Genomic DNA, 26,881 nt, shown 5'->3' with positions numbered 1-26,881 from the left:
CGATTACGTAATCTCAAGAAACTTGATAGCGTGCTATAGTTGGGTCTATAGAGCATAACTATAAAACGAGGCTCAGCCATCGTGTAGGGGGCACCGGGTCAGGTGCTGCGGCATGACAATAGGGATACAGGGTTTGTAACAGTGACGAGACGCAAAGAAATAGGGTTGGTTGGATGGTTCATAACAACTCAGAGGACAATGTTGGAATGGGACTTAACGTTCGTCCAAGTCATCGGTACTTACTAGAGGCCTACAAAACCCAAGGAGTATAGGAATTATATGTGCTTCTATTTAAGTTTTTTCCCCCTTCTTCTTTGATTTTGTGTACAATGAACGATGAGCATTTTCCATTTGCTCTATTATAATAGCAAAATGTAGTTTGGGCGAAGGCCATTACTCGTAAACACCCTATTAACTATAATATCTATAAGCCTATTTATTCATTTTCGTTAAGTCTAAAACATTCAGTGGGGATGTTATGCATCAAAGCTTCTGCACTCATCCGAACAGTTTCAGCAATTTTAAAATGTTTGTTTTTCTCTCTGCAGATAAAGGTTAGAGACTTCATTATTGCCAGTCAGTTGCGTATAGCAAGGAGCAACAGAGCCGAGGTGCAGCAATACATAGCGGTATAGCTCCCAAAGGAGAGTCCACATTGAACCAAGCCAAACCATGGCTTTTTGTTGAGTTTTTGGGGGGACAATTTTCTTTGATATGGCACCGTCCTCTCGACGCTCAAATACGGCAACCTAAAGCCCTTCTCCCTCCCAGGACAGGGTTCGTTTTAATTCCTTCTTCTTTCCTGTCAGGGTTCTTTTCACCGGTCCTCCCCCCCCCCCTACCCGAGTGATTCAAGGAAGCACGATATGAGAGGACAGTATATAGACATAATATTTGCACTGGAAACATTGTCCGATATAACTGTTGAGAAACCTCGACAAATGTGCAATGAGGTGAAGACAACTTGTGTCGTGTTTCACAAAATTATAAAATGATTGACAGTACTGTTTATACTTTCCTTTGAAAGTGTTAAATTACCATAATTTTACAGCATTATTACACTTACAAGACAGAATGAATGAATACTTCATATATAGCTTTAGTGATGGTAATGTTGAAGAAAATCAATTGGAAGAAAAAGTCATATTTTATGCCCCAGAAATAATCAAGAAGGATTTCGAGAATCTTTACCAGTAAAAAACCATTTATATGGAATCATACATGGTTAAAGGATTTTCAGGGGTTGCACTTACTGACGTTACTACCGTAACGACATTTTACAATATTAGTTAACAAAACAAAGAAAACACAAAGGTACAAACTTATATTTCTAATCCGATGACAAGTACTAATTCGATACTCGGCTGTTTCTCACAATCTGTTATAATTGTAAATCTGCACTATAGGTCAGTCTTTATCTTCGATAACTTCAAAATGAGCCTTAAGAGAAAAATTGCACAGTACATGGAAAATGTCCAAGAAGAACTGCTTGCAATTTAGACAAAATATGAAATATTGCATATATCTTAAACCACAACACGAATATGTTTAGTGGTTACGATGCCTAAACATATTCGTAGTGCAGTGGTAGCCATACATGTTAACCCACGCTATCCTTGGAGCACTTTGACAACTCTAAATATCAAGTCTGCATATTTTCACTTGCGTAACAGGTAAAATCCGTGTTTATCTGAAGAATAAGTCTGTAGAACAGCTTGTTCTTGCATTCATTGAGAGTAACATTGACTAATGTAATTCCTTGCTTTGTCGGTTACCACAACCATATTACTGAAGCTTCAGCCTATTAGGAATACAGCTGTTAGACGTATAATAGGACACCAACATATTTAAGCACAATTTTTCCTGACTTCACTTTTTGCCCATAGAGCAGAAAGTCATTTTTCAGGCACTTCTTATTATTTACCATGCCCTTACTACTGGCTCTCCTTCTTATACAAAGGGGCTCTTGCATCCCCATCAATCATCTACATGTCTCCGTAGTTCAAATCAAAATCTTTTGGTCATTTCAAATACTCGAATGCGATCCTACGGCGATCTTCCTCTCTGCAAATGTGGTCCTGTTCATTGGAACTCGCTCCCTCTATCTATAAGAACTTTAACTTCTGTCGTAATCTTTAATTTCAGAAGGACTATTTTTTTTCTATTCTTCCAATAACATCAAGTTTCATAGATGTACTTGGATGACTATAGTGTTGTAACCATATATGTTTGTTTTTGTCTTTGCAGTACGGAATAGGAAGCCAAACATTGCGTTATATCGGGATTTAGACTCTTGATTACAGACTGCTGTCATGGGAATTGCTTTCAAAACATGTTTACGCCACTTATTTGTAATAAAAATACGATAATATATACTTTAAATGAGGTTGAATATCATACTGATGAGGAAGCGATATTTCCACCCCCCCCCCCCAGAAAAACATGAAAGAAACATATGTGACAAACAACTCTGCGGGTTGCGGGTAAAGTTACTTCCTCGTTCGTATTCAGGAGAAGTTGTTGAGAACTGGTCAACTTTGTTAGTGTTTTGTTTTTAAAAGACGGCCACTCTTGAAATAATCAGTAGGTCTAAGTAAATAAAGTGAGCCTGTGTCAGCCATTTCCAACCTCTTTAACAATATGTTAACATTATACGGTAGTGTTGTATAAAATAAACTCAAGTGTATTGATATTGTGTAAAAATACATTGTACTGGAAATTGTATGTAGACCTAATGATGGATAGTTTTGAAAGTTCAATATGTCTACTTTGTTTTAATAAAACCCCGGAAATAGAACGCAAACGTTACAATAATCTTTTCGTATTTGTTTCATTATAGCATTCACAATGTCATTTGGAAACAATATAAATCAAATAATATAAATTAGGATTATATACGTTGCACAAAGAAGGGAGCAAAACGATATTTGTATTCTTTCTAGTAAGTTTTTCCCTGTGTAACATAATATAAACAACTTGCAACCACCGTTTTCCATGCGAATCGGTTTGTTAGCGTGTATACTCGCTATATCAGATCAATTTATCAAATAAGTTTAATATCATGAAAAAATGGAACAGTTTGTGATGATACGAAAGTACCAAGCAAGAGGCTGCTCCGCTGCTGTCCTAATGTTTTGTTTTAATGTCTTGCATTTTGTTAATTTGTTCACATTTATATGGGAACACCTAATACGATATCAATGGTTTATAAAGGGCTAATAGTATTCATGACCGTGTGCACACCAACAATCAAGAGGATCATCCATAATGACTGATGCGGCAAACATATGAAGGAAGGTATACCAGGAATCAGTTATCATGTTGGCAAAGTCTGTTTAGTGACATAGTGTATAAAGAAATGAGATACATGCAGGACTATTCATTTGGTCAAATGTTATGGTCTCATAAGCAAATTATCTATGTACTTACACTGCATTATCCAAGTATAATGTATGAAGCTAATTAGACATACTATTTCAGAGACATCTGTTTATGAATTTTATGTTTACTGCATGATTAATATTCATTATATGCACAAGAATAAAAAACACGGTTGATGCCAAGGATGAAAATCATGGAACATTTGATGCTTGTCTTTAGTTTAATAGCCATTTCTTGCAATTTGAGGAATATTAATGGCACAAAGTCGGAGACGTCATTAAAATGTGTTTACATGTACTCATCATGGGGCATTTATCTCGTAAGTATCACATTGATTGAACTTGTGGTTGCTGAAATATCGTGTTTACAGGCCATTTTTGACAATCTCCCATTAAGCCCCTGGGGACCCAGCCGTATAAAATAATGAAGTTAAATTGTTGTTGTAAAGAACAAGTACTTACAATATAGTTACATCACATACCAAGAATGAACTAAATCGGATATACGCTTGAAGAGATATTGGCATTTAATGAATTTTCTATTGAGCCCAGCCCGCTCATTAATATTCATGAAATGGGAACAAAAAAAAAACAGTAGGGCACATCTACACATCATGGGGGATGTACCTACCAAGTACGACCTTGATTTATATTGTGTTTGTTGAGATATCGTGTTTACAAGCTAGCCGTCACAAACACACACTTACGCACATGCGCACACGCCAGCACGACCGCAAAAGTTACTGAGCCTTCTGCATCGTAACCCAAAATTTATATCTCAAAGAATGATTATTTGTAGAACGTTACAGAGGTTTCGACTTCTTCTAGTTCTGTGCACTCAACAAGTGTTTTTTCTTTTGTATATCTATACGATCTGGTCCCTGCAAATCTTCTTATATGGAGTATTAGCTTTGACCAATAATACTAAGCTGCAAAGTGTAATGAATCATGGAAGTTACTCACATGACAACTGAAGAAATGAAAAATGACGTCTGTAATTGAATGAGAGCAAGGTCATAGGTCAAAGTGGAGATCCACTAAACTTCATTTACATATCAAATGTGAAGTAATTTAGACAGTTTCAGACATAGAAAAAGCATTCATGTAAGGCGAAACAGTCACTAAGGAGGAGTCATTCCAAGCATCTTGTAATTACCATTCTGTATGAATGTTTACATACATACACGCATACATACACACATACACGCACACATACACCCACACATATACACCCATACACACACACACATACATACATATTTGTTTGGATTGAATTCCTCTCGTTATTTTAGCTATGACTAATGACTCAAGTAGCAGAAAAACCACAACTGGTTAGACCAGGGAGAAGAGACATACATCTTCTTGATACAACCTTGACATCATGCGATATTATAGTCTATAGTTTTGTACGGAGAGCCAAACGTTCCAAAAATGTCGAAAAAGAAAGTGAAGTGTCAAAGTTAATATATATATATGTCCAATTCGACATCAACATTTTACAATTCCATATGAACATGTCGAAAAAGAAATACAAAATACAATATGTCTTTACATCCATCAATATGTCAAATTCAACATAAGCAGGCCGAAAACTTGTAACTTGTGACATTTATGGAACGTCTGGCTCTCCGTAGTTTTGCTTCGATTGTTATCAGGTTGATGCAGACACCTACAAAATTAAAAACTGAATCAGGATTATTAAGTTTAAATTTTGAGACGACAGATGACCTACGCGCTGCACATCATGATCCAACGTCAACACCGAAGCGGGGCGCTCCTTCTTGTGGTGCTGCTCGTAGTACCATCATACACATTTGCAGGTAAGTCTTATTTTCATGTTATATAATGGGAAGCCATATCCTAAGCTTGGAGCTAATCTTTCAAGTTTAAATCGAACTACAGATTTCGTAAGGTTAAAGTACTGGCGTTTTTGAAACACGTCTGCTTCAATCTATTCCTTTCCGACAATGTCCAATGCTTGACAGTTTAGATAGTTTCTTGTTGCATATAATGTGGTTATACTTGGCTTTCATGGATTTTATCGCTCTAATAGAGCATGGTATCGACAAAGGAAAAACGTTACATTGGAAGAAAGGTAACCAGGTACTGACCAGGCCCCAAGTAGCGCAGCTGTTATAGCTCCACCTTTATCGAGTATGGCACACTCTGGTAAAGGTATATAGTATCCCACAGAGCTCTAGTGGAGTCCGATTCTGGGCCGCGTCCCTGTCTAGATGACCCCTGAATAAAATCTTCAATTGGTACCCTCATTGGTTCGCCCTGATTATACTGGCCATTGTTCCAGCCAATAAATTCCATGGGGTCAAAAGAAATACTGCCCCAACATTCAGCATTACATGAAAAAGGGGGGGGGGGGAAGACGGTTGCTCGTAATATGTTATTTTCTGTGTTATGGTTCGTGGTTTATCATGCATTGCAAGTATTGAAAGTTTAGCTTTTGAATCCCAGTAGCTTACTTGTCCAGCCGGTGCTTTTTTGAATACATTTGATTTTGATACTACAAGACACAAAACGTCCCGGAACTGTTCCTGATCATAGTAAAGAAATGATATCATTAAAATGTGGAGACATTGCTCGTATCCTTTCAACGGTTGCTCCTTAAAATTCAAACCGTCTCAATGATAACAGAAATATTCTGCTATTGGAATGACCAATTTGCAACTAGTCCTCACTGGCAGCATACATCTCTCGTGAACTCTGTATATACGTAAAGTCTATACACAGATTCTACGTAGATATTCTGGCAGTATAACTTACATGCATATATGATATATTGCGGGAATACTGGTACACATTAATATTATTATTATTATTTTTGTTTTTGGGGTACAAAAGGTTCGAAAATTGACTAGAATTCTTATTGTAACAAATGATTAAACACATTATTCAGAATCATGTTTAGCGGCTTAGAACGTAGCAAGGCAAGAACAAACGCATAAGTTAGATATTGTATTCCATTGTTTGGAAAAAATATAATTGTTAAAATTATTTTGTCAATTCTGTCTTGTGCGAGTTGTCCACGAACAACTCCAGGAGGTCCAGTGATGTTATAACTATTTGCGTTGTTTACCATTCTCCTGACAGCAGCAAAGATAACGATATCTTGATGTTTGCTCCAATTCGAAAAAAAAATATTAGGGTCACAAAACTACTTTTCTTGGTACAAACACACTTTTGGATTAAAAAAATTGCTCCGAATTTGTTTCGTTTTGTCGGAACATAGAGACGTCGGGACATAGAGACGTCGGAACGTAGAGACGTCGGAACATAGTGATGTCACCGCTTCGAAAAGTGATGTTGCTATAATGGGCGACTTTAAGTTTCCTGCAGACATTAATTGGATAGATGGTTCCGGTGTTAGGATGGGTAATAACTTTCTAGACGTTGTGCAAGATTGCTCTTTACATCAGCATGTTACTTTCCCTACTAGGGGGATAACATCCTTGATCTTGTCTTTAGTTCTGATCCAAGCAATGTTGCTGATTTGACGGGTCTAGGAAAACTAGGAACTAGCGATCATGATATACTAGCTTTTGATGTCGTTTGTTAGGTCGTAAATTATGTTAGCTAGGAAAAAGTCCCTGATTTTACGAGATCAGATACAGAGGCAATCACGATATACTAGCTTTTGATGTTGTTTGTAAGGTCGTAAATTATGTTAGCAAGGAAAAAGTCCCTGAGTTTACGAGATCAGATACAGAGGCAATTGAAACTTTACTAAAGGGTACATATTTGATTAACTTGTTTAGAGATATGAGTGCTTCTCAGTCTTGGATTTGTTTAGCTGATAAGTTAAGGTCATTATGGAAAATCATGTTTCATGGCAGAATCGTCGTCGTAAAAGCAGTATGCTTTCCTGAGTGAATAAGAAAGTTAGATGTGCAATTAGGCAAAAACGTAGAATGTGGAAGTTGGCTAGGAGGACTAATTCTGAATCATCAGCCAAAGGTATAACGCTTAGTCTCTGATACAAAATTGAATTTCGAAAGTAACATTACCTTAAATGTTAAGGATAACCCAAAGGCCTGCTTTTCTTATGTCAGGTCAAAGCAGAAAGTTAAAGATGCAATTGTTTCTCTTTGGGCACCACAGGCAGATAATTTAGTTACTATAGCAGGATCTTGCAGATCTTTTGAACAACTATTTTGTGTCGGTTTTAACAGAAGGGAAGACATGAGTAGTATTCCAGATTTTCATGGGGGAAGTGATGGTCCTAACCTGGATACGGTCTTATTTTCGGATGAGGTTGTCTTAAAGGTGCTGCTTTGTTTAAACGTTTCTAAAGATTCTAGGCTTGATGCAATGCCTCGTAGTTGTTGAAAACTTTTGCACACCATTTCTACGTTCCACTCTCATTGGTTTTTAGTAAATTTATGAATGAAGGTTATGTTCCTAAGGACTTGAGATGTGCTAATGTTACCCCAATTTTCAAGAAGGGTGATAAGTCTAAGCCCTGTAATTATAGCCCCGTTAGTCTCACTAGTGTTGTTTGTAAAGTCATGGAGTCTACTGTTCAAAGTCTATGGTCAGTCACTTCAGTAGTCAGTCTTTGATCAGAGAATCTCAACATTGCATATTCTTGAGTTTATAGAAGATGTTACCAGCGCACCAAATAGGCAGAAGTCTGTAGATTTTGTGTTCCTGGATTTTCAGAAGGCTTTTGATAAAGTTCCCCGCCAGCGTCTTTTACTTAGGCTGAAGAGTATGGTTATCAATGGGAATTTACTGTCTTGGATCGAGAATTGGCTTGGTAATAGGAAACAGAGGGTTTTAATTAAAGGCTGTGCTTCTTCTTGGCAGGACGTTACTAGTGGGGTTCCACAAGGGTCTGTTTTGGGTCCCTTGTTGTTTGTTGCCTATATAAATAACATTGACGGAGATATGTTTCTGGTTTGAGGGATGACAAATGCTTTTTAATATTGATAAATGCAAGGTGATGCATATTGGTAGTAGTAACCAATAGTATACATACAATCTTAATGATGGGGAGTTGCAGGAGGTCTTTGTTGAAAGAAACCTAGGTATATACATTGACTCATCTCTGCAACCTTCTAAACATTGTCTCGAAGCTGCTAAGAGAGGTAATAGGGTTTAGGTATGATCAAGAGGAACTTCAGTTTACTGTGTTACGTTGGAATGCGAGAGGTCTCGATAACTTATTTTTAACGAGACACAAGCCTGGGTTCGTTTCCGTAAGGAACACAGACAAATTGACGAGTCTAGAGAATTTGAATGAGAACGTAAACTATATTGAACAATGGATTTCGAACCAACAACAACAAGTGGTAATTACAAATATATAGAAAATTACTCACAAACTTAATAAGATAGGATACACTTTAAAACACGCTGGTCTCTTCCAACGGCGATATCCCTCAGCGGCCACGACCTTGATGACGACGATTCTCGGTCCGTTGTACCGCAAAATTCACTGGTCCTCGACGAAGTTTCTCGCGATCCCAGAAACAGCAGTCACCTTCTTTCCGGCGATGCTCCAAAATAGAAGACGGACTTCCAGCCACAATAGAGTGAAGCACAAGTCGAACTTCTCGCCGACTAAATATTACCAGAGTCAGTCCAAAATCAGCTTTATAGCCACCAACTCCTGGCGTAACGAACTTCCTCAACGGAGACAGAAATTCTTCACCTTCTCCGAAATAAAGACTGGCACACTGTACTTTCACAGCAAAGTCCTCTTCAAAATTCTGAATGGAAGTGTAGAATCAATCTTGTTATCGATATCTCAATCCTTCAGAAACTACTGGTAGTTGAGCACCGACGATAAATAGTAGAATGGTATAATATGTGTCGTCTCTTGTATTCGTTCAGAAACTGAGAAACTCTCCGATCTGGGCGGGCTTTTATACGATTCGCCATGTCAAGAATCATCTAGATCTTTCTCGATACACCTGACCCAGTTTCTCTATTCTTGGAAGTCCTTTGCATATCTCGCGAACATTCCAGAGAATCCACGAAAATGAGTCCACAGCTTACACGCGATTTCACGTAAACCGACGTTAACCCGAGACCAGCGCGTCATCATAAGGAATATACCAGAACAACCGTGTATCATAACATTCTGACACGGTAACCCGACCTAATTTCTCAAATACTGATTTATCACGTAAGCAATTTTAAATACTTTCTATCATATAACATTAGGTTCCTCACTAGCAGTGACTAGCGTTAAGCTACAATGGGCCCTCGCAACACCCTCCCTCTTAAAGGAAAGTTTGAATGTAATGAAAACTTTCTTATCTCTTACATTCTGCTATATCTTATCACATACTATATCATAAAATATGAACTTTGTTACACTTGAACAAATTTTCGTTAAACATTCATCAAACAACTTTTAAGTTATGCATAATAAATAATTCTGAGTGTTCTTTATACACATGCATAGTGACATTATCTTTGTCTTGTCATATATACAATAAATTTATGTGAATCTGGACAAAGCATCTGCCATCACATTGTCTTTTCCTTTTATGTGCCTCACATCAAGATTGTACTCTTGTAAAGTAAAACTCCATCTCATTAATCTTTGATTCCTATTCTTCATTCTATGTATGAAAGTGAGAGGATTATGATCAGTGAACACAAGCACAGGGTAGACAGTAGTATGTAAATATACATCGAAATGTTGCAGTGATAACAAGAGTGCAAGACATTCCTTTTCAATAGTTGAATAATTTCTCTGGTGCTTATCAAACTTCTTTGAATAATAGCATATTGGGTGGTCAACTTGATCTTCGCCCTCTTGCAATACAACACTGCCACATCCTATGTCACTAGCATCGACAGCCAATTTGAATTGCTTATGAAAGTTGGGTGCGGCAAGTATTGGTGAACCCATGAGGATTGACTTAATCTTGTGGAAGGCACGTTCACATTCATCCGTCCAACGGAATGTAACATTCTTCTTCAATAAGTCCGTCAGTGGACTAGCAATGTCCGAGAAGTTCGGACAGAACTTCCTATAATATCCGACCATACCCAAGAATCTCATAAGCGCCTTCTTGTTTGTAGGTGCTGGATATTGCTCTATTGCCTCCACTTTGGCCTTCAGTGGTTTGACTTGACCTTGACCTACGACATGACCTAAGTAAGTCACTGAGGCATGGCAAAACTCACTCTTCGTCAAATTAACAGTCAACTTCGCCTTAGACAGTTTCTGAAACAACTGTCGAAGTTGACTCATGTGTTGCTCCCATGTTTGACTGTATACAATCAAGTCATCGACATAGGCTTCACAACCATCTATTTCCATTACAATTTCATTAACCATCCTTTGAAATGTTGCAGGAGCATTCTTTAATCCGAAAGGCATAACTTTGTATTGATATAAGCCAAATGGTGTACAAAATGCAGTGATCTCTTTGGCATGTTCAGTGAGAGGAACTTGCCAGTACCCTTTCAGAAGGTCGAATTTACTCACAAATTTAGCATTTCCAATTTTGTCAATGCAATCATCAATTCTAGGTATGGGATATGAGTCAGTCTTTGATTTTTCATTGACCGCTCTCATATCTGCCACAAGTCTATATGTACCATCTGGTTTCGGTATCAGAATACAAGGTGAACTCCATTCACTACTACTTGGCTCTATTATATCATTATCTTACATATAATTCACACGGTACGGATGTTGTTTGATGGGCGTGGTGTCACCAAAATCAATGTCATGAAACGCAGCGTTTCTTCTTGATGGTGTGTCGGGAAAGATATTCTGATAATATTTTACCAATTCTGTCATTTCAATTTGCTGCGTGCCAGATAAGTGGGAAAACTTTTGCTCCAAATTTCCAAGCACATCAGAGTTTTGTAGTTTTATACTATACTCTTTGTTTTTAATTCCGGCATTTGTGTCACTCGTCACATCAGGTTCAACATCCGTACCTTGGGTGACATCAGCATGCGTTGAAGAGCAGATAGGCTTTGGCATACTATCATCGTTTCTCGCTATGTACTTCTTTAACATATTAATATGACACAATTGTCTACTCTTACGCCTACCTGGTGTCTTGACCACATAATCTACGTCACCCATCTTCGACTCAACTTCATATGGGCCAAAATATCTAGCTTGTAATGGTTGGCCTTGAATTGGAAATAATACCAAAACTTTATCTCCTGGTTGGAACACTCTATTCTTTGCATTTTTGTCATACCATTGTTTCATTTTGGCTTGACCTTGCTCCAAATTTTGTCTGGCTATTTCGTTTGCCCTATTAAGCCTATGCTTAAAGTTTGATACATAGTCCAACAAATTAGTGGTAGATGTTTCACTGAGCCACTTTTCCTTTAGGTGCTTTAACGGACCTCGAACTGTATGTCCGAACACTAGCTCAAATGGGCTAAATCCCAGCGTTTCTTGCACTGCTTCTCTAGCAGCAAACAACAACAAGTGTACGCCCTCATCCCAGTCTTTCTGGAATTCAAGGCAGTACGTCCTGATCATATTTTTTAGGGTTTGGTGGAATCTCCTCTAGAGCACCCTGTGATTCCGGATGATACGCACTTGAAAGGTGCTGGTCTATCCCTAATTGATACATAACCTGCTGAAACAATCCGGAGGTGAAATTAGATCCTTGATCAGACTGAATACTTTGTGGAAGGACAACCAGAGTGAAGAACTTTGTCAAGGCCTTCACAACTGTAGTTGCCTTAATATTCCTCAGCGGAATAGCTTCAGGAAAGCGGGTCGATGTACACATGATGGTTAGGACATATTGATTGCCTGATTTCGTTTTAGGGAGAGGACCAACGCAATCTATAATGACTCTACTAAAAGGCTCATCAAAAGCAGGGATTGGTTTCAAAGGTGCAGGTGGTATTTTCTGGTTGGGCTTCCCAACCACCTGACATGTATGGCACGACCTACAGTAATCAGCCACATCACTCCTGATTTTGGGCCACCAAAAATGTTTTAGGATCCTATCACAGGTTTTCCTGACGCCTAAATGTCCTGCCATTGGACTATCATGGGCCATGCTCATGACGTCACTGTGGTACACCTTGGGTACAACAATTTGGTGCACCACTTGCCATTCCTCATCTACAGGCGCATCTAGTGGTCGCCATTTTCTCATCACCACGCCATTTTGTTTGTAGAAGCAGACAGGGTTATCCTCCGCTTCTTGTGGGGTCACTGCCCCTTTAACTAAATCTATCAGTTCAGGGTCACGATTTTGTTCTAAAATCAATTTGTTGCGGCTCAAGGGATCTTCTTTTCTACCTTTTGATTATCTCCCGAACTACTTTCTGTGTCATTCAACACCTTAAAAAATGTGTCTTCCAAATTGAAGACATCACCCTGACAGCTCTCAGACTCCTCCACTTCCGAGACTGCCTTTTTACTCATTGCCCTAGTCATTACACACGCAGGATATATTTCATCTTCCTCGTGGCTACTAACATTAGAGGGCGTATATGTAACAATGGGATTAGGGAGAACCTTATCCCCTGCCAGGTCATTTCCAAGCATCATGGAAACACCTTTTATCGGCAATTCCGACATAACACCAACCAGCACTTGGCCGGACACCAAACCACACTCTAGGTTTACTCTGTGTAAGGGAACACTGATAGTCTCCATCTTTATCCCATGGATTAATGCACACGTTCCAGTCGAACTCTGTTCACCAAAGGGCAACGTTTCTTCTAAAATGAGCGACTGTGAACAGCCTGTGTCCCTAAAAATCTTAATTTGTTGGGGCGAACAATCATCACTAATTGGTATGCTACCCTCCATAATGAATGGTTGGAATACCTTATTCACTTGATTTTTAGCAAATTCCTTCTTTTGGATTTCTTTGTCACTTCGATTCGAATTCCTCTGTGAGGCAACATATCCAACTGTATTAGGGGGGTGATTTTGAGGATCCCTCCTGTTTTCTTTGAGAATTTTGATTTTGTAGCAGATAACATTGTGACATGCGATGACCAGGTTTGTTACAATTATAGCAAGTAACTTGCTTTTTGAATCCACTCCCACTTAATGGTTTCGTGCCCCTAGAATTCCATTTGCCGCTGTTTCCCTTTGAATCGGGTGTCCCTTTTACCTCTGTGTTTATTTTGGGTTTCTGGCTCCTAGCCTGGTAAAACTTATTTGGGTTCAGTTTGTGGCTCAGGGCATAGTCATCTGCTTTCGTTGCCGCATCATGCAAGGTGTCAATCATTCTCTCATCAATATGAGTTTTGATGTCGGGGTGGATACATCTTTTAAATTCCTCAATTAGGAACAATTGTAGTAATTTGACAAAATTCTCCCCTACATCCTTAGAGTAGAGCCACCTATCAAACATTTGCTCCTTTATTCTGGCAAATTCTACATCTGTCTGATTATCATTTTTTCTAGCCCCCCTAAATTTCTGTCGGTATGCCTCTGGCACCAGCTCATAGCTTTCCCAACAAAACTACTCTGTAAAAGCAGCGTTTCTACTGAAAGAGGATATAGTTGTTGGGCTTTATAAGCAGTTGGTTAGGCCTCATCTGGAGTATGCTGTGCAAGCTTGGAACCCATATTTTGCTAAGGATAAGGAAGTACTGGAACAGGCCCAGAGGAGGGCTACTAGAATGATTAGTTCCTTAAAGGGTGTTCATTATTATAGGCGGTTACAACTGTTGAATCTAACCACATTGGAGCTTAGGAGGTTACGTGGTGACTTGATTCAGGTTTTCAAGGTTATGTATGGTTTTGACAATTTATCCAGAGGTCATAGTCTTAAACTTCAAAAGTCACAAAGTAGGATTAATATTCGGCATAACTTTTTTAATAGGGTTGTGAATGAGTGAAACGGTTTGCCTGAGAAAGTTGTACTTGCAAGTAGCGTGAATGGGTTTTAGAATGCTTTGGACAAGCACTTTAAGCTATGTAATCGGGTCTGAGTGTTTGTGTCTTCATTTTTTTCCTTCTCTCCTATAGAGTCATTGATGAGGACTTGAGTGTCCCTCCTGATCCTTTTTTTCTAAGCTAAGCTAAGCTAAACTAAACTAAATCTTTCATTAATGCCCACAGTAGGTTAGGACCAGCAATCTACTGTACCCTACCCCATTTGTGCCACCGCAATGTGTACATAACCTTCACATGTTAGAGGACACAGTCATTGTGTCCCTCCTTCATATGTTAGTCCACCTGCCAACAAATTTGATATTTTTGTCTAAAGGCCTGGTAAGATGTATATGAGAAGAAGGCTACGTGCTCGATCGTCACAGTATTTATCACTGACTAATGTTAATTCGTCGAGATATAGAACACTATCATGATAATTTCATTTATGTTTCAAATTCATCATAAAGTGCATGTGTCGTACCATTGTCCTTTAAACATTTAAAATTATCAATAGCGTCTGACCACAATTAATTGCTCCATTTTCCTAGGATAATCAAATTATCAATAGTGTCTCCACGGTGAGTGCATCATACATACGTACTACAATTATTTCCTCCATTGTCCTGAAACAGTCATATTTCACAATTGTCTCCACAGTGAGTACAAGTGTCGCACCATTTTAATTGCTCCATTATCCTCAAATACAATTCTCCACCTTCCAAGTTATCAACTAACATATCCTACCCACCATATGATCGTTGATGGCTAGGACTATCATGTCTAATACAAATTTACCCACGATGATCGGTTAGTTTTGGGCGTCTGAATCTTCCTCGTTCATCCACGAATTTCAATCCTCCTGAACTTTACGCCATCAGTAATTAATTTCATCGTCTTAATCCAACATCAAACATTTAAAAACTAATGATGATGGAAAACATGACAAACAGTCACTTCAGTCCATTTACTTTCCTTGACGGTTACGGTAACCTTTCGGGTGGATGTTCACTACTCTAATTGTGGTATGGAACATGAAAACTATAACCTTCTTGGAAAAATATAACCTTCTTGGAAAAATAAGCAGGTATCCATTTTTCTGCTGATTAACATTGTCTAGTGAAAATTTCGAAACAAAAAATACATTTCTCAGTGTAGAAAAACTTATAAATAGCTGCAAAAATTCATCTAGGTTATGTTACGTTGAGTTTAAACTTGTACGAAAGTTTTAGTCGCAAATCAAAATACCGATAATATTCTAATGTACTTCCCCAATGTGCATGGTTTTGAGTATCCTTACCAAGTTAGAGAAAAGAGTTGTTGAGGACAATCCAAACATGCCGTGGTCTTCCCTGGCGTCGAATTGTATGTAACTTAATAGATAACAAAATGCTGAGTTCACATCCAGTCAATGAATAGCAGCTGTCATGTAGGGTTCATGGTGCAACAGATAATAGGCATACATAAATACACACACTTAGGAAATTACTGAGACATGATGTACAACATTGTTTTTACAGGTCATTGTATTTCTGGACAATTCGATGCAATAACAAGAACCTCTGATGGAAAGACGTACGCATTCAAGAATGCAAGAGTGATTCAGGTGAACGACGCAGGCACGGATGTTGCCTCTGGGTATCCTAAACCCATAAGTGATGTCTTTCCCGGTCTTCCAACAAATCTCGACGCTGCAGTTTACTGGCCTAATAGAAAAACTTACTTCTTTAAGGTAAGTTGTAACCTGTAAGATATACTGTAGTTTAATAAATGGGCGAGAGAATCTTCCGTTTAATATCTACACCGCTTAGTATAGAAGAGACACCGTCTACTATATGAGGTAATGGCATTTCCGGTTCATGTTTTAAATAGTAATTAAATTTAGAATGGCAACAATCTTATGCATTTTTATCGGAATGTTCGTTGATTTTATACCATTGTGTAAGGCATGGTGCACTTTCGCAATAGCTGATGTGAATTCGTTTTAAAACTAAACATCCACATGGGCGGAAACATCTGCAACTGGTTTCACTCAAACATTTATCGTTATATACTATACAAGTCAATTATCACTTCAAATCATCGTTAGTGGTCTGTTCATATTACAAATAAAGGGCACAAACATCACCATTCTCAACAACAGGTTTCAAAATCTCTCTAGTTTCAACTTTCAAATACCAGTTTTCTTATCTCTGACAGGGAAATTAATACTGGCGTACATCTGGAACCACAGTAGATAACGGTTACCCCTTAAGAATTGCAGATCATTGGCCAGGACTACCAGACGACATTGACGCGGCCGTCGTTTGGGGAAGGAATGGCAAGGGATATTTCTTCAAAGGTGAGCTAACTCCTTCAGTGCATCGAAATTTCAAACGAAATTTCATATCCGCCGGGTCTTAATAACTTAGATATTAATACTCATTGGCATGGGTACAATCAAGGTACTGTAGATTCTGCCTTTCAATGGAGCAATGGTCGCACGTACTTCTTCAAGGACGAACTCTACTGGCGTTATGACGATGCTAATGATAGAGTTGACTCTGGCTATCCATTATGGACTACAAAGCATTGGTTGGGATGTCCAACCGACGGACCAACGACTCCGATGTAGAACAAATGCTTCTCAAACGCATGTCTCTAAATGGATTCTACTTGAATCTACATGTAACGTGATCTCTAAGATATTGAATTACTCTCTGCTTGGTAAATAATGCATGTTAGATTAATTGTACCTGGTAAAATCACTATTCTGGAGACATTTCCTTTTACTTAGTCTTGTCTTCTGATTGAATAATGCTGTCATAGTAACTATTCAGAGGTAACCCTCGTAGAGTGACATACGTGACCAGGGGCGTATCCAGGATTTTCTAACCCGGGGGGGGGGCGCGAATTACTATCTAAGCGGAGCGCCACCATCGGTTGGCGCGAAGCATACAAGAAAATTTCTGGTTTTGATACCCCCAGATCACCGGAAATGGCACAACTCGGGCTTGAAAATGACCAAACAGATGTACACTTTTGCCTGAGAACCAAGACTATCCCAATAGTTTTTTTTTCCATCCATAACCTTTTTGAAGATTTGTCACCAGTCACACATCATGTTCGACTTCATCGCATCTCTCGTGGGTCATTGCTTTTGTAGGTCATTCTACGTCGCGGCCTACAATACCCGTTAGCCCCACTTTTTCATGTTTTTAAGCCATTTATTTGTTTAGAATTTGAAAATTCACATTTCTCGTGTAATAAATTCACTTTAAAACATACCCAAAATGTTGCACAAATTTTCTCTATGAACAACCAATATAAAAAAAACCTCCTTCAACCCCTTACAGACCGGTCAAAATTGCAGGAGTGGAGGGAAGTATGTTTAAGAATGATAGTCAGGGTATTTTCGAAAATTCAGACACAGTTAACATATTGGTGCATGGGCGTTGAACAGTCTTGAATCATGATGGGGACGCGTGTCTGTTCTCTGATACTATCTAAGCGGAGCGCGACCACGGGTTCGCGCGTAGCGTGCAAGATTTTGTTGGCAAATATACCTCCCAGATCGCCGGAAATAACACTTCCCAGACCCAATGATGCTCCTAAAATTCCTTAAGTTTTAAATCTCATGGGTAAGAAATTTAGTTTGGGGAAATACATGGGCGTCTGCAGAAAAAAAATCAGGGGACAGATAATCCAAGTAGACTTTCGTATAAGATGGGTCTGGGGTCCTCTCTCCCAGAAAACAATTATAGACTGCCGCAAATGCGATTTCCGTCCTATATTTTACAACTGTGGATAAATATAGTAAAATGAGAACTGGACGTGAAGCTAGCTCAAATTGGCAACACACAGTGGGAGTTGTTAACGATTGTTTTGTTCTCACTCAGTCCGTTTTGCTGACCACAAAGGAAATATGGAAATGGAGTTGACGGTGTAAAGGGTAGGCTGAGGCGCACGAACTTTCCGAAATCCGCCACTGGCTACCCTGTGTATATAATAGGGATCAGCGCTGTAATTATGTCACTGTTCCTCTATCTCTTCTCGGTGTCTTGGCGTTTTTCTTCTGCTCCCTCCTTTTCTCCTTTTCTCCTATTTCTCTCTTTCTTCTTTTTCTTTTCCCTTCCTTCTTCCTCTTTTCACTCCTCTTTTCTCCCCTCTTTTCCCCTATTGTCTTCTCTTTTTTCTCTCCTTTTTTCCTACCCGGGGGGGGGGTGCGCGACCCCAACGCCCCCCTGGATACGCGCCTGGTGACAGTTTTATTTTAAATCGGAAATACATGCGATAAAACTGAATAAAGCAATCTAGAATGCAATCAGTCCATGTTTTGTTTGTTTTATTCGTCGTATAATCGTTACTTGTATGTATGTATGTATATTAGATCCTCCTGCAAGCAGGAACTCGCGAAGAAGCCTAATTGGCTTATCAAAGCCGCAAGCTGACCGAAGTCAGTCTCTCACATTCATATTTAACGTCCATGATTATGAATTGTTAATTGTCAACAACTCTGTAACTGGACGACATACATTAATCTGGGAGTGACTCGAACCGGGGACCTTATGATTGAAAGGCACCGGTGTTAACCACGGAGCTAACACTCCACTTAATATTACCTTCGGGAGTTTTCCCGGTGTTTACGAGTTTGTAGCCATTTACGTTATTGTCTTTCATGCTAAGCTTAAATCGATCAGTTCATTGAGATCTGCTTCTTGTGTCTGCGATTTTCCCATTTATTGTTAGGGAAGATGAGAATGTGTCTAATGTTGATAACGACGAGGAAGAAAGAAAGCTCCTCGCAAAAGAAAGAACGTCACGTTGTAGCCTAGGCCTAAGTTAGCCTACGCCTAAGTTAGCCTAGGCCTAAGTTAGCCAATAGGCCTAAATTAGACTTAGTATGCAGTAAGTTAGATAGATTGAGCAAAGAAACAACAAATTTGGCACATCAAAGGCTGGTGCTTGATGCCAGTCGGAAGTTGTGAAGGATTTTCAACCCTAGTAACGTTTATACAGAGCAACAGATGGGCCAAGGAAACTATGTTTTTCACGTACATATGTGTGGCAGACGCCACTTGGATTACTTCTCTGAAAAAGGTACCATTTTAAGGTACGTTAATTAAATTCTAGTCAGCAATATGTAGGATAGGTTGCATTTTAATGCAATTCTTAATACATAGAATATTGAAAGCTTAGAAAACATTCACTTTGATCATGATAGGCCATCAGCTGAAGGGCGAAATTCGCTTGTTTCGTTCCAGCAACTGCGGGTCTAAAATATCTCTACAGCATAAAGTACATAAATTAATGAAGATTAATGATCCAAAAGTTCTCCATGTGCTTTCCTGCAGTTTTTTGCAATGTCGCTCGAAAGATCGAACTATATGTTTTATTGCGTATGTTAAGAAGCCTGCCGTTTTACGTTCAAAAGCTGTGCGCCAGTGAGATATCTGTATCATGTGATATGAATTGTCCAATGAGCCATGAGTTCTGTGTGCAATCTTTGTAGAAAACAACAAACATGGCGGCTCCCACGGGCGCTAGTCAGTCTCCGACACACGAAAATCTACAGTGCTCAGTGCACATTGATTCTGTAACATTTGAAGCAGTGAAGGCACTGAGGGGTAAACGATGGACTAAAGTTACTTCCTGCGCTAAAGATTGGCTTAATCTCAGCGGCGGAGACAGTTATATCGCCTTACTACTAATTACTCCATGGCCAACTACGATCAAGCGTGTGTTCAACAGCATAGTATGATGGGGTTCCACGATAAGTGTACAGGCGGTTCATTGATAGCAAGCACATTGCTGCAAGAAAACGGACAGAACCAGAGGAGACCCCATATGATTTGAAACGAAGAATTGACGGAAAAGATCGAGGAAACCAAGCAGAAGCTCTGGTGTATTGCCTGTACAATGTATTATATGTGGGAAAAGATACAATGCATTACTCGGCGTTGCAAACGGGTGCAGGACAAGCTGCAGCAGGCAGAGACTTTCGATGGAGGTAAGCCTAAGCATACTACACTACTCTACTTGTACTTCTGTGGCATAGTTGAAGTGTTAAGAGAAGTTGCATAATGCAAGATCAGTAGCTCTTGAGGGATAGAATCCAAGTCAAAGGGCACAGTGTTGGACCTGAACATAAAATAATTAGTGGCATGGTCATCTGATTTGTTTTGTTATAAGGCGGTAGGAATGGAAATTTGTTTCAAATTCTCCTTCTGGGGCACTAGCCTAAGTGTTAAATACAGGCTTCATAGTTTTCTTACCGTGGCCCTTTATTTGAATGATAGAGATATTATACTAGTTAAAAAAATAAGTGTAACAAAGGTGCAATAAGGTTAGGTTTGCAAGGTCTTATGGTCAGCCTGTCTAGCTTTACCAAAATGAACAAGTATCTGACTCCTTTATTATTAGTAACAGATATAATCTATATAATTTAAACCATAACATTAAGAGATAATGTACTGTACTGTCAAAAAAACCTGTTTTAATTCTTTTTTTGCATGACACTGGTTTGCAAAATTTGAATGTGTCTTTGTTTGTCCATAGGAGATGAGCAGATCACATGGTATAATGTCTTCTTCTGTCTAGTTCTTACTTGTTCAAACTTACATTTTGATCATTAGAAAATGCAAAACAATTTGCTTTTTTGATTTCATTTTATTAAAGTATTGCTTCGACAAGCAGCAGAGCGGAAAAAAGATGAGCCCAGATTTTATGCATATTAGAGGAAAAGACTGTTGAAGAAACTAGATACAATTCTTGACAAGGAAGACATACAGATCTTAAAAGGTAAAGTACTGTCTTCAATGTGTGGCTCATTGAGTGTTCAGGGTTGGATCTAGGACTTTTGGAATATGAGGGTCCTCCCCCAAGGAAAATTAAAAAATTCTCTAAACGCTTTGAGATTTGAAATAGTTCAAACTTACATTTTGATCATTAGAAAATGCAAAACAATTTGCTTTTTTGATTTCATTTTATTAAAGTATTGCTTCGACAAGCAGCAGAGCGGAAAAAAGATGAGCCCAGATTTTATGCATATTAGAGGAAAAGACTGTTGAAGAAACTAGATACAATTCTTGACAAGGAAGACATACAGATCTTAAAAGGTAAAGTACTGTCTTCAATGTGTGGCTCATTGAGTGTTCAGGGTTGGATCTAGAACTTTTGGAATATGAGGGTCCTCCCCCAAGGAAAATTAAAAAGTTCTCTAAACGCTTTGAGATGCAATATCAGGTTTATCTTTCCATTGAAATTATTAAAGTAATTTGCAACATATTTCTAGCTGAATTGTAATTATATTGGTACCCAATCATAAAATGTGAGACTAAAAAATATCCAATTTCATGGTACAAGGTGTTCTGTTCATCTCCATCCTCAGAGCAGAGTTTACCACCAACAAAAGATGCTCTGATCTAGCATGTTAAGCGCTGCACCAACCAGGCTGCTATTCATAGTAGCGCATTACAGCAAAGGATTGATGCACTCTCACCAGAGGGACATGGATGGAAACTTGAAAATGATGACCTTATAATCACTTGGATGACGAAGCCACCTGACCCAGATGCTTTGCTTCAGTGTGTCAGCAGTAGCTGTAGAGTCGGCAAATGTCTTAAAGGAAGATGTTCCAGTATGAATGCACAACTACCGTGTACAGACCTATGTAAATGTAGAAATTGCAGCAACTTCCAAGAAGATGTTGAGATTGTTGATGCAGGGGCAGATGATTTGGAGGATGAACTGTGATGGTGTTAAATCTTGATATCTTAGTCTGAAATTTTAATCAAGTTTGAAGTTTGTGAAGAGGGTTAACTTTTTTGAAGTCATGTTGTCATTATTTTGTTCCCCAGAGTTTAAAGGAACCAGAAAACATGATCTTATTCATATATTCATTTTCGCTATTAGTAGTTTTACGTAGATTACCCAACCTACCAGACACCTTATGATAAATATCCACATTTTCTTCAAATCACACTTTTTTTTCTGAGAGGGGAGGGGAGGGGGAGGAGGGTGTTATGGGCATGCTTTACCTCTTGCATATTCACAAGTACATTTACTGATGACGATGACGCAAATACCGCGTCCTGAAACCAGTCAGAGGTTTATATACTGTTGTTGGGGAACCATCGCCCTGACCCCGTTCCAATATCACGGTTCTTTATTGTTTTGCCGCAACATTTCGTTACCTGTTTTATTCATATTGTTAATACGTTCTGTGCACCTGTTCAAGTTTTGACTGAAGGATATTCAAGTATTTAGTGACTTTTATTTCATCTAATTGTCTTCACCTCTACTACGGAATGGACTTTCCCTTTTCCATACCATATCTGACTTCCATGCAGTGAATTGAAGTGGATCCTGTTTAACTAGTACAACTGTCCTTGGATGAACTTTTAATCACTTATTAATTCCGCGCCGCGCCTTTTGATGAAGAACCTGTATCTTGAATCATCGCAAAGGCCCAGCTCTACTACACCATTGAGTGTATCGACCCAGTCTTAATAGATACATAATTTCTTTCTATCTGGGGCTTAAGTTAACTGTCTTCGTTATTCACTTATTTGTACCATTCACCTTTATTATTCATATTATTTGTAGAATATAGAACTATTATTATTCAAAATACCATTCGAAACCTTGTCGATCTTTTCTTTTATACGTTAACTCCCTTGGAAACTCTTTTTGCAGGAATACGAGTTATAAACATGTCGTTTCCGTAACATGGAGAAAGTACCTAGTGTTGCAGAATACTGCAGAAAGAGTACTAAGGTAACGGATATATACCGACTATAACTTTATTTCACATCTACGATATGCCATGACGTCTTAGTGTGCCAACTTATATATTGATTTATACAAAAGAAATATCTCACTGGTCGTAGGGCATTGGCACATCTCACTGTAACTAGGGATTTAGCTACATGTAAAGTAGAGGGGGAGGGGGTCACATGTGTAAAACAGTTTGGATTGGGAGTGTAACAATTATGGAGAGGAACTTTTCATTATATGTGTATATTTACGCATACATGCACAGACGAAATGCATTCATAACATAGGGGAAAATCTAAAAATATTTGATTTATTACAAAGCCTTATATCTGAGTTTATTAAAAGTGGTACATTTTTATAATTAAACCCTTAAGTTATAATGTGTAAAATGAGTATTTCATATTTCAAAGTTGAGAATGTGTTTTTTACCATTTTGGCGAAAATGGAGGGGGGGGGGGCACAACTTTTAATGCCTGAAAACTACCCTCACTGACCCTTAGACCAGAAACCTCTTCCACCATTCTTATAACCCTGACCCAACTATTATACAAAAATAAATATATATCAGTCGTAATTAAACATTTAAGAAAAGAGTGGTATGTATGCACCACCGTACCAAATCTAACGTTAGTGTGTTCCTAATACATAGCATCGTAGCACGTAATGTCTATATAACATACCCAATTTCGAGGGTGAGTTACGAAAATACTGCAAGAAATTTTTTTGAGAACTTTTGATATAATGTCTGTGATGCATTGAACTACCCAAAAATGCTTTAAAAATCTAGACCCAGTGTTGCTGGAACGAAACTGATTTTACAGCCTCTTTTTGAGGTGGCCTATGATACATGTCTAACCAGTTTCTCCAATTGTATCGCTGACATCAAGCAATTGTCCACTTGCTACAGTTTACTCCTTAACGATTCAAAGACCAAAGTCATCCACGTCACCTCCCAGTTAAGGGATTCGAGTAACCTACCTGACCTCACTGTTGGTACAAATGTCATAATTCCTTCCAAAAATACACGTGATCTTGGTGTCTTACTTGACGATAAACTCGATATGCGAAAACATATTCAGAACACTTGTCGTTCAGCAGCTGCGTATGGTATTTACAAAATTGGTAAACTCAGGAGGTATCTAGATCAAAGCTCAACTGAACGACTGGTTCACGCTTTTTTTCCCCTCCTATCTGGATTACTGCAACAGTTTGTATGTGAATTTGCCAGTTTCAGATATAGCTCTCCTTCAGAGAATTCAGAACGCTGCTGCGCGCCGATAGTTTCACTCACTAAAAAGTTTGATCACATCACTCCTGTGCTCCGTTCATTGCACTGGCTTCCCGTCTCTCAGCGCATCCAGTTTAAGATCCTACGTCACACCTACAAAGCGATCAACGGGCTTGCCCCTCAATATATCACTGACCTTCTTAATCCTTTGCGCCGGTCAACTACAGTTACGCTTTGCTTTTCCCAACATGCGCATTTGCAATTAACTCCTGGTCCATGTACCCGCACTCGTTATGGCGATCGTGCCTTTTCTGTCGCTGCACCTTCTCTTTGGAACGTTCGTGACTCTCCTTCCCTTTGTATTTTCAAGAGACAACTTAAAATATTTCTATTTGATTCCTAGTTTCATTTCCCCCTTGGTTTCCTGTTTCTCTTTCCTACTTTGTAAAGCGCTTTGAAACGTTGTATTAAGCGCTATATGAAATGTAATTTATTATTAATATTATTATTCAAAACAAACACAATTCAAGAAGATTGCAATACGAATTTAAAGCTTTTTACGAACACCTACCGTGAAGGCATCATGAACCGGCTACTGTGATCAACTCCTGTGTCACCAAAGAAAAAAAGCTGCCCCTTCCAGGCTATTAATACTGAAAGTTCCACAGGTTATAATTTAGAACACACTCTGCCAATAATTTAATAAAAATCTGGCTATAAAATACCATTTTCCTGTGCCGTGTGTAACTAACTATTTCGGGCGTCTTTGCCTGAATTCTTTCCGCCCCCTCCTGACGAAGTGGTCACCTAAGATGTTAACGTGTGACTGACTTTCTAGCTACAATATTTTAACTATCCCCAGATTCTTAGCTTTCTTGAGCGGAATGAAATAAAGGGGATTTGCCTAATTCCTAGCCTTAACTGGCTTAACATACCGTTGCTTTCGAGATGGCTGCATCTGAACAATAACTTACTATTAGGAACTATATTAGGAATTTCTTAGTGCTGACTATATATGACATAAGAAATGTTTGGAAGCTCAAATGACAGACAGTTAAGAGTTTCAGGCTTTTAGTTTAGAGTTTCTGATTCTAATGTGACATCCTGATATGGATGAATTGAGTGTTAATCCAGTCAACTGAACAGGTGACAACCGGCGATCAAGAATGTTATCGACTTAGGGACAAGGCACAGAGATATGGTTCCCAACAAAAATTGTGGAATTCTAGTCTCCTTGGGATAAGTATTACATCTACCAACGGAATGCCCCTTTAAATAAATATTCATAGGAATACCTAAAACCACTGCACCACATCTTTGATATATTTATAAACATACACCGACGGAAAGACAGAAAGTTTCCCTGCGATACTCTGCGAAAGTCCGTCTTACCAGTGGCGGAGCTAGGGGTATTGGTCAGGGGGACGTGAATGGTCTGTAGGGGCGCTTTCGACACTATCTAAGCGTCGGAAATGACCCTTTCCGGGCCGCGTGATTTTTTTCCCAGGATGGTTGTGGGTAATGAACATAAAGTAGGCGTGTTCAATGCATTCCTGTACAATGCGACTGCGCAGTGTATACAAACCAGACAGGGTTTGGAGCAGGCATGGTTTGATCGCATTTAAGTATAGTATCACGTAGATGATGTGGTCTGCCGTACGTGTGTCTTGTACAGGAAGGGATATCCATGGCACAAGCTTGAGAGGACCAAACTCCCTGGCCTTGGCCCTGCGTGGGTGTTGTATTGATTCTGTGCACAAGTCCGTAATACAGGTCAAGGGGACCAGGGAACAATCATCATCGCCCTAGTGTTAAAGTCCGGCGTGTACGTGAGAGGGACGAGGTCCCACTTTGTGACCAGAAAATACTCGGAAACTAGGACACCCCTGCTTCAGGGGACCTGGGGGGGGGGGGGGGTGGGATCCCTATAGGCCGACGCAAGGGCACAACCACTAGGGGGGTCGGGGGTCACTTTTGGGTGGACCCCCCAACTTTTTGGAGGTCCCTATACTGTTAGTGTGTAGCGTCCTTTTGGACCCCCCAACTTTTGACAAATGGACCATTTGACCCCCCAACTTTCAACAAGTGGTTGCGCCCTTGGGCTGACGAACACCCCACGGGCCTTGGGAATAAAAGCCTTGGGAATGCAACCAGGTTTTCATATGGAAAGGTCCATGTTATTTTGCTCTCCGTCATGGCGAACTAGGACTAGGAACTAACAAAAACCGATGCCCATATCCAGTCGACGTACGTGTGATTCGCACTAGCCTTATAATAAGTCATATAGGCTAGGCTAGTACAGTGCATGCACGCGATATCCAAGTTGTTGTGTGATGTACGAAGCATGGTACGGTATTTGTAACAATAGCAGTATAGTACAGTGCATAGGTCATACCAAACTTTCCTGAAGTAGGCCTACTGCACATGTGCACTGATTGAGACACGCCTCCTTTATGTTAATTACCCACAACCATCCTGGGAAAAAAATCACGCTTCCGGGCCTTGCTAAATAGCAGATAATGTGACAAATGTCAATAGGTAGACGAGAGCGCAATAAAAAAGTCAATAATCGCGAATAAGTAAAAAGTGGTAAAATGCTGAAAAGGGCGCCAGCAGTCATTTGAGTCCGTCAGGGGGGGGGGGGCATCGATACCCCCTGAC

The 26,881-nt window shown here is 39.2% G+C and overlaps 2 protein-coding genes across 2 annotated transcripts in view; one reads left to right on the top strand and one right to left on the bottom strand.

Moving 5' to 3' along the window:
- LOC139985093 (F-box only protein 9-like) overlaps positions 1–26,881 on the bottom strand; it is a 256,710-nt gene that overhangs the window by 215,994 nt on the left and 13,835 nt on the right. The gene's annotated exons all lie outside the window — the stretch shown is intronic.
- LOC139985098 (matrix metalloproteinase-19-like) lies at positions 5,059–16,577 on the top strand. The gene is made up of 3 exons (XM_071999296.1): positions 5,059–5,200; positions 15,756–15,967; positions 16,435–16,577. Exons 1-3 carry the CDS (start codon positions 5,104–5,106, stop codon positions 16,441–16,443), a joined length of 318 nt encoding a protein of 105 aa, XP_071855397.1. The 5' UTR covers positions 5,059–5,103; the 3' UTR covers positions 16,444–16,577.

The sequence above is a fragment of the Apostichopus japonicus genome, chromosome 17 (genome assembly GCF_037975245.1).
Source record: "Apostichopus japonicus isolate 1M-3 chromosome 17, ASM3797524v1, whole genome shotgun sequence".
Classification (NCBI taxonomy): Eukaryota; Metazoa; Echinodermata; class Holothuroidea; order Aspidochirotida; family Stichopodidae; genus Apostichopus; species Apostichopus japonicus.
Note: the sequence above shows the minus strand (reverse complement) of the source record. Positions and strands in the feature narration are given on the sequence as shown.

Coding starts and splice junctions, on each gene's coding strand:
- LOC139985098 (XM_071999296.1), top strand. CDS start 5,104: ATGACCTACGCGCTGCACATCATGATCCAACGTCAACACCGAAGCGGG. Junction 5,201..15,755: donor ACCATCATACACATTTGCAG/GTAAGTCTTATT, acceptor TTGTTTTTACAG/GTCATTGTATTTCTGGACAA.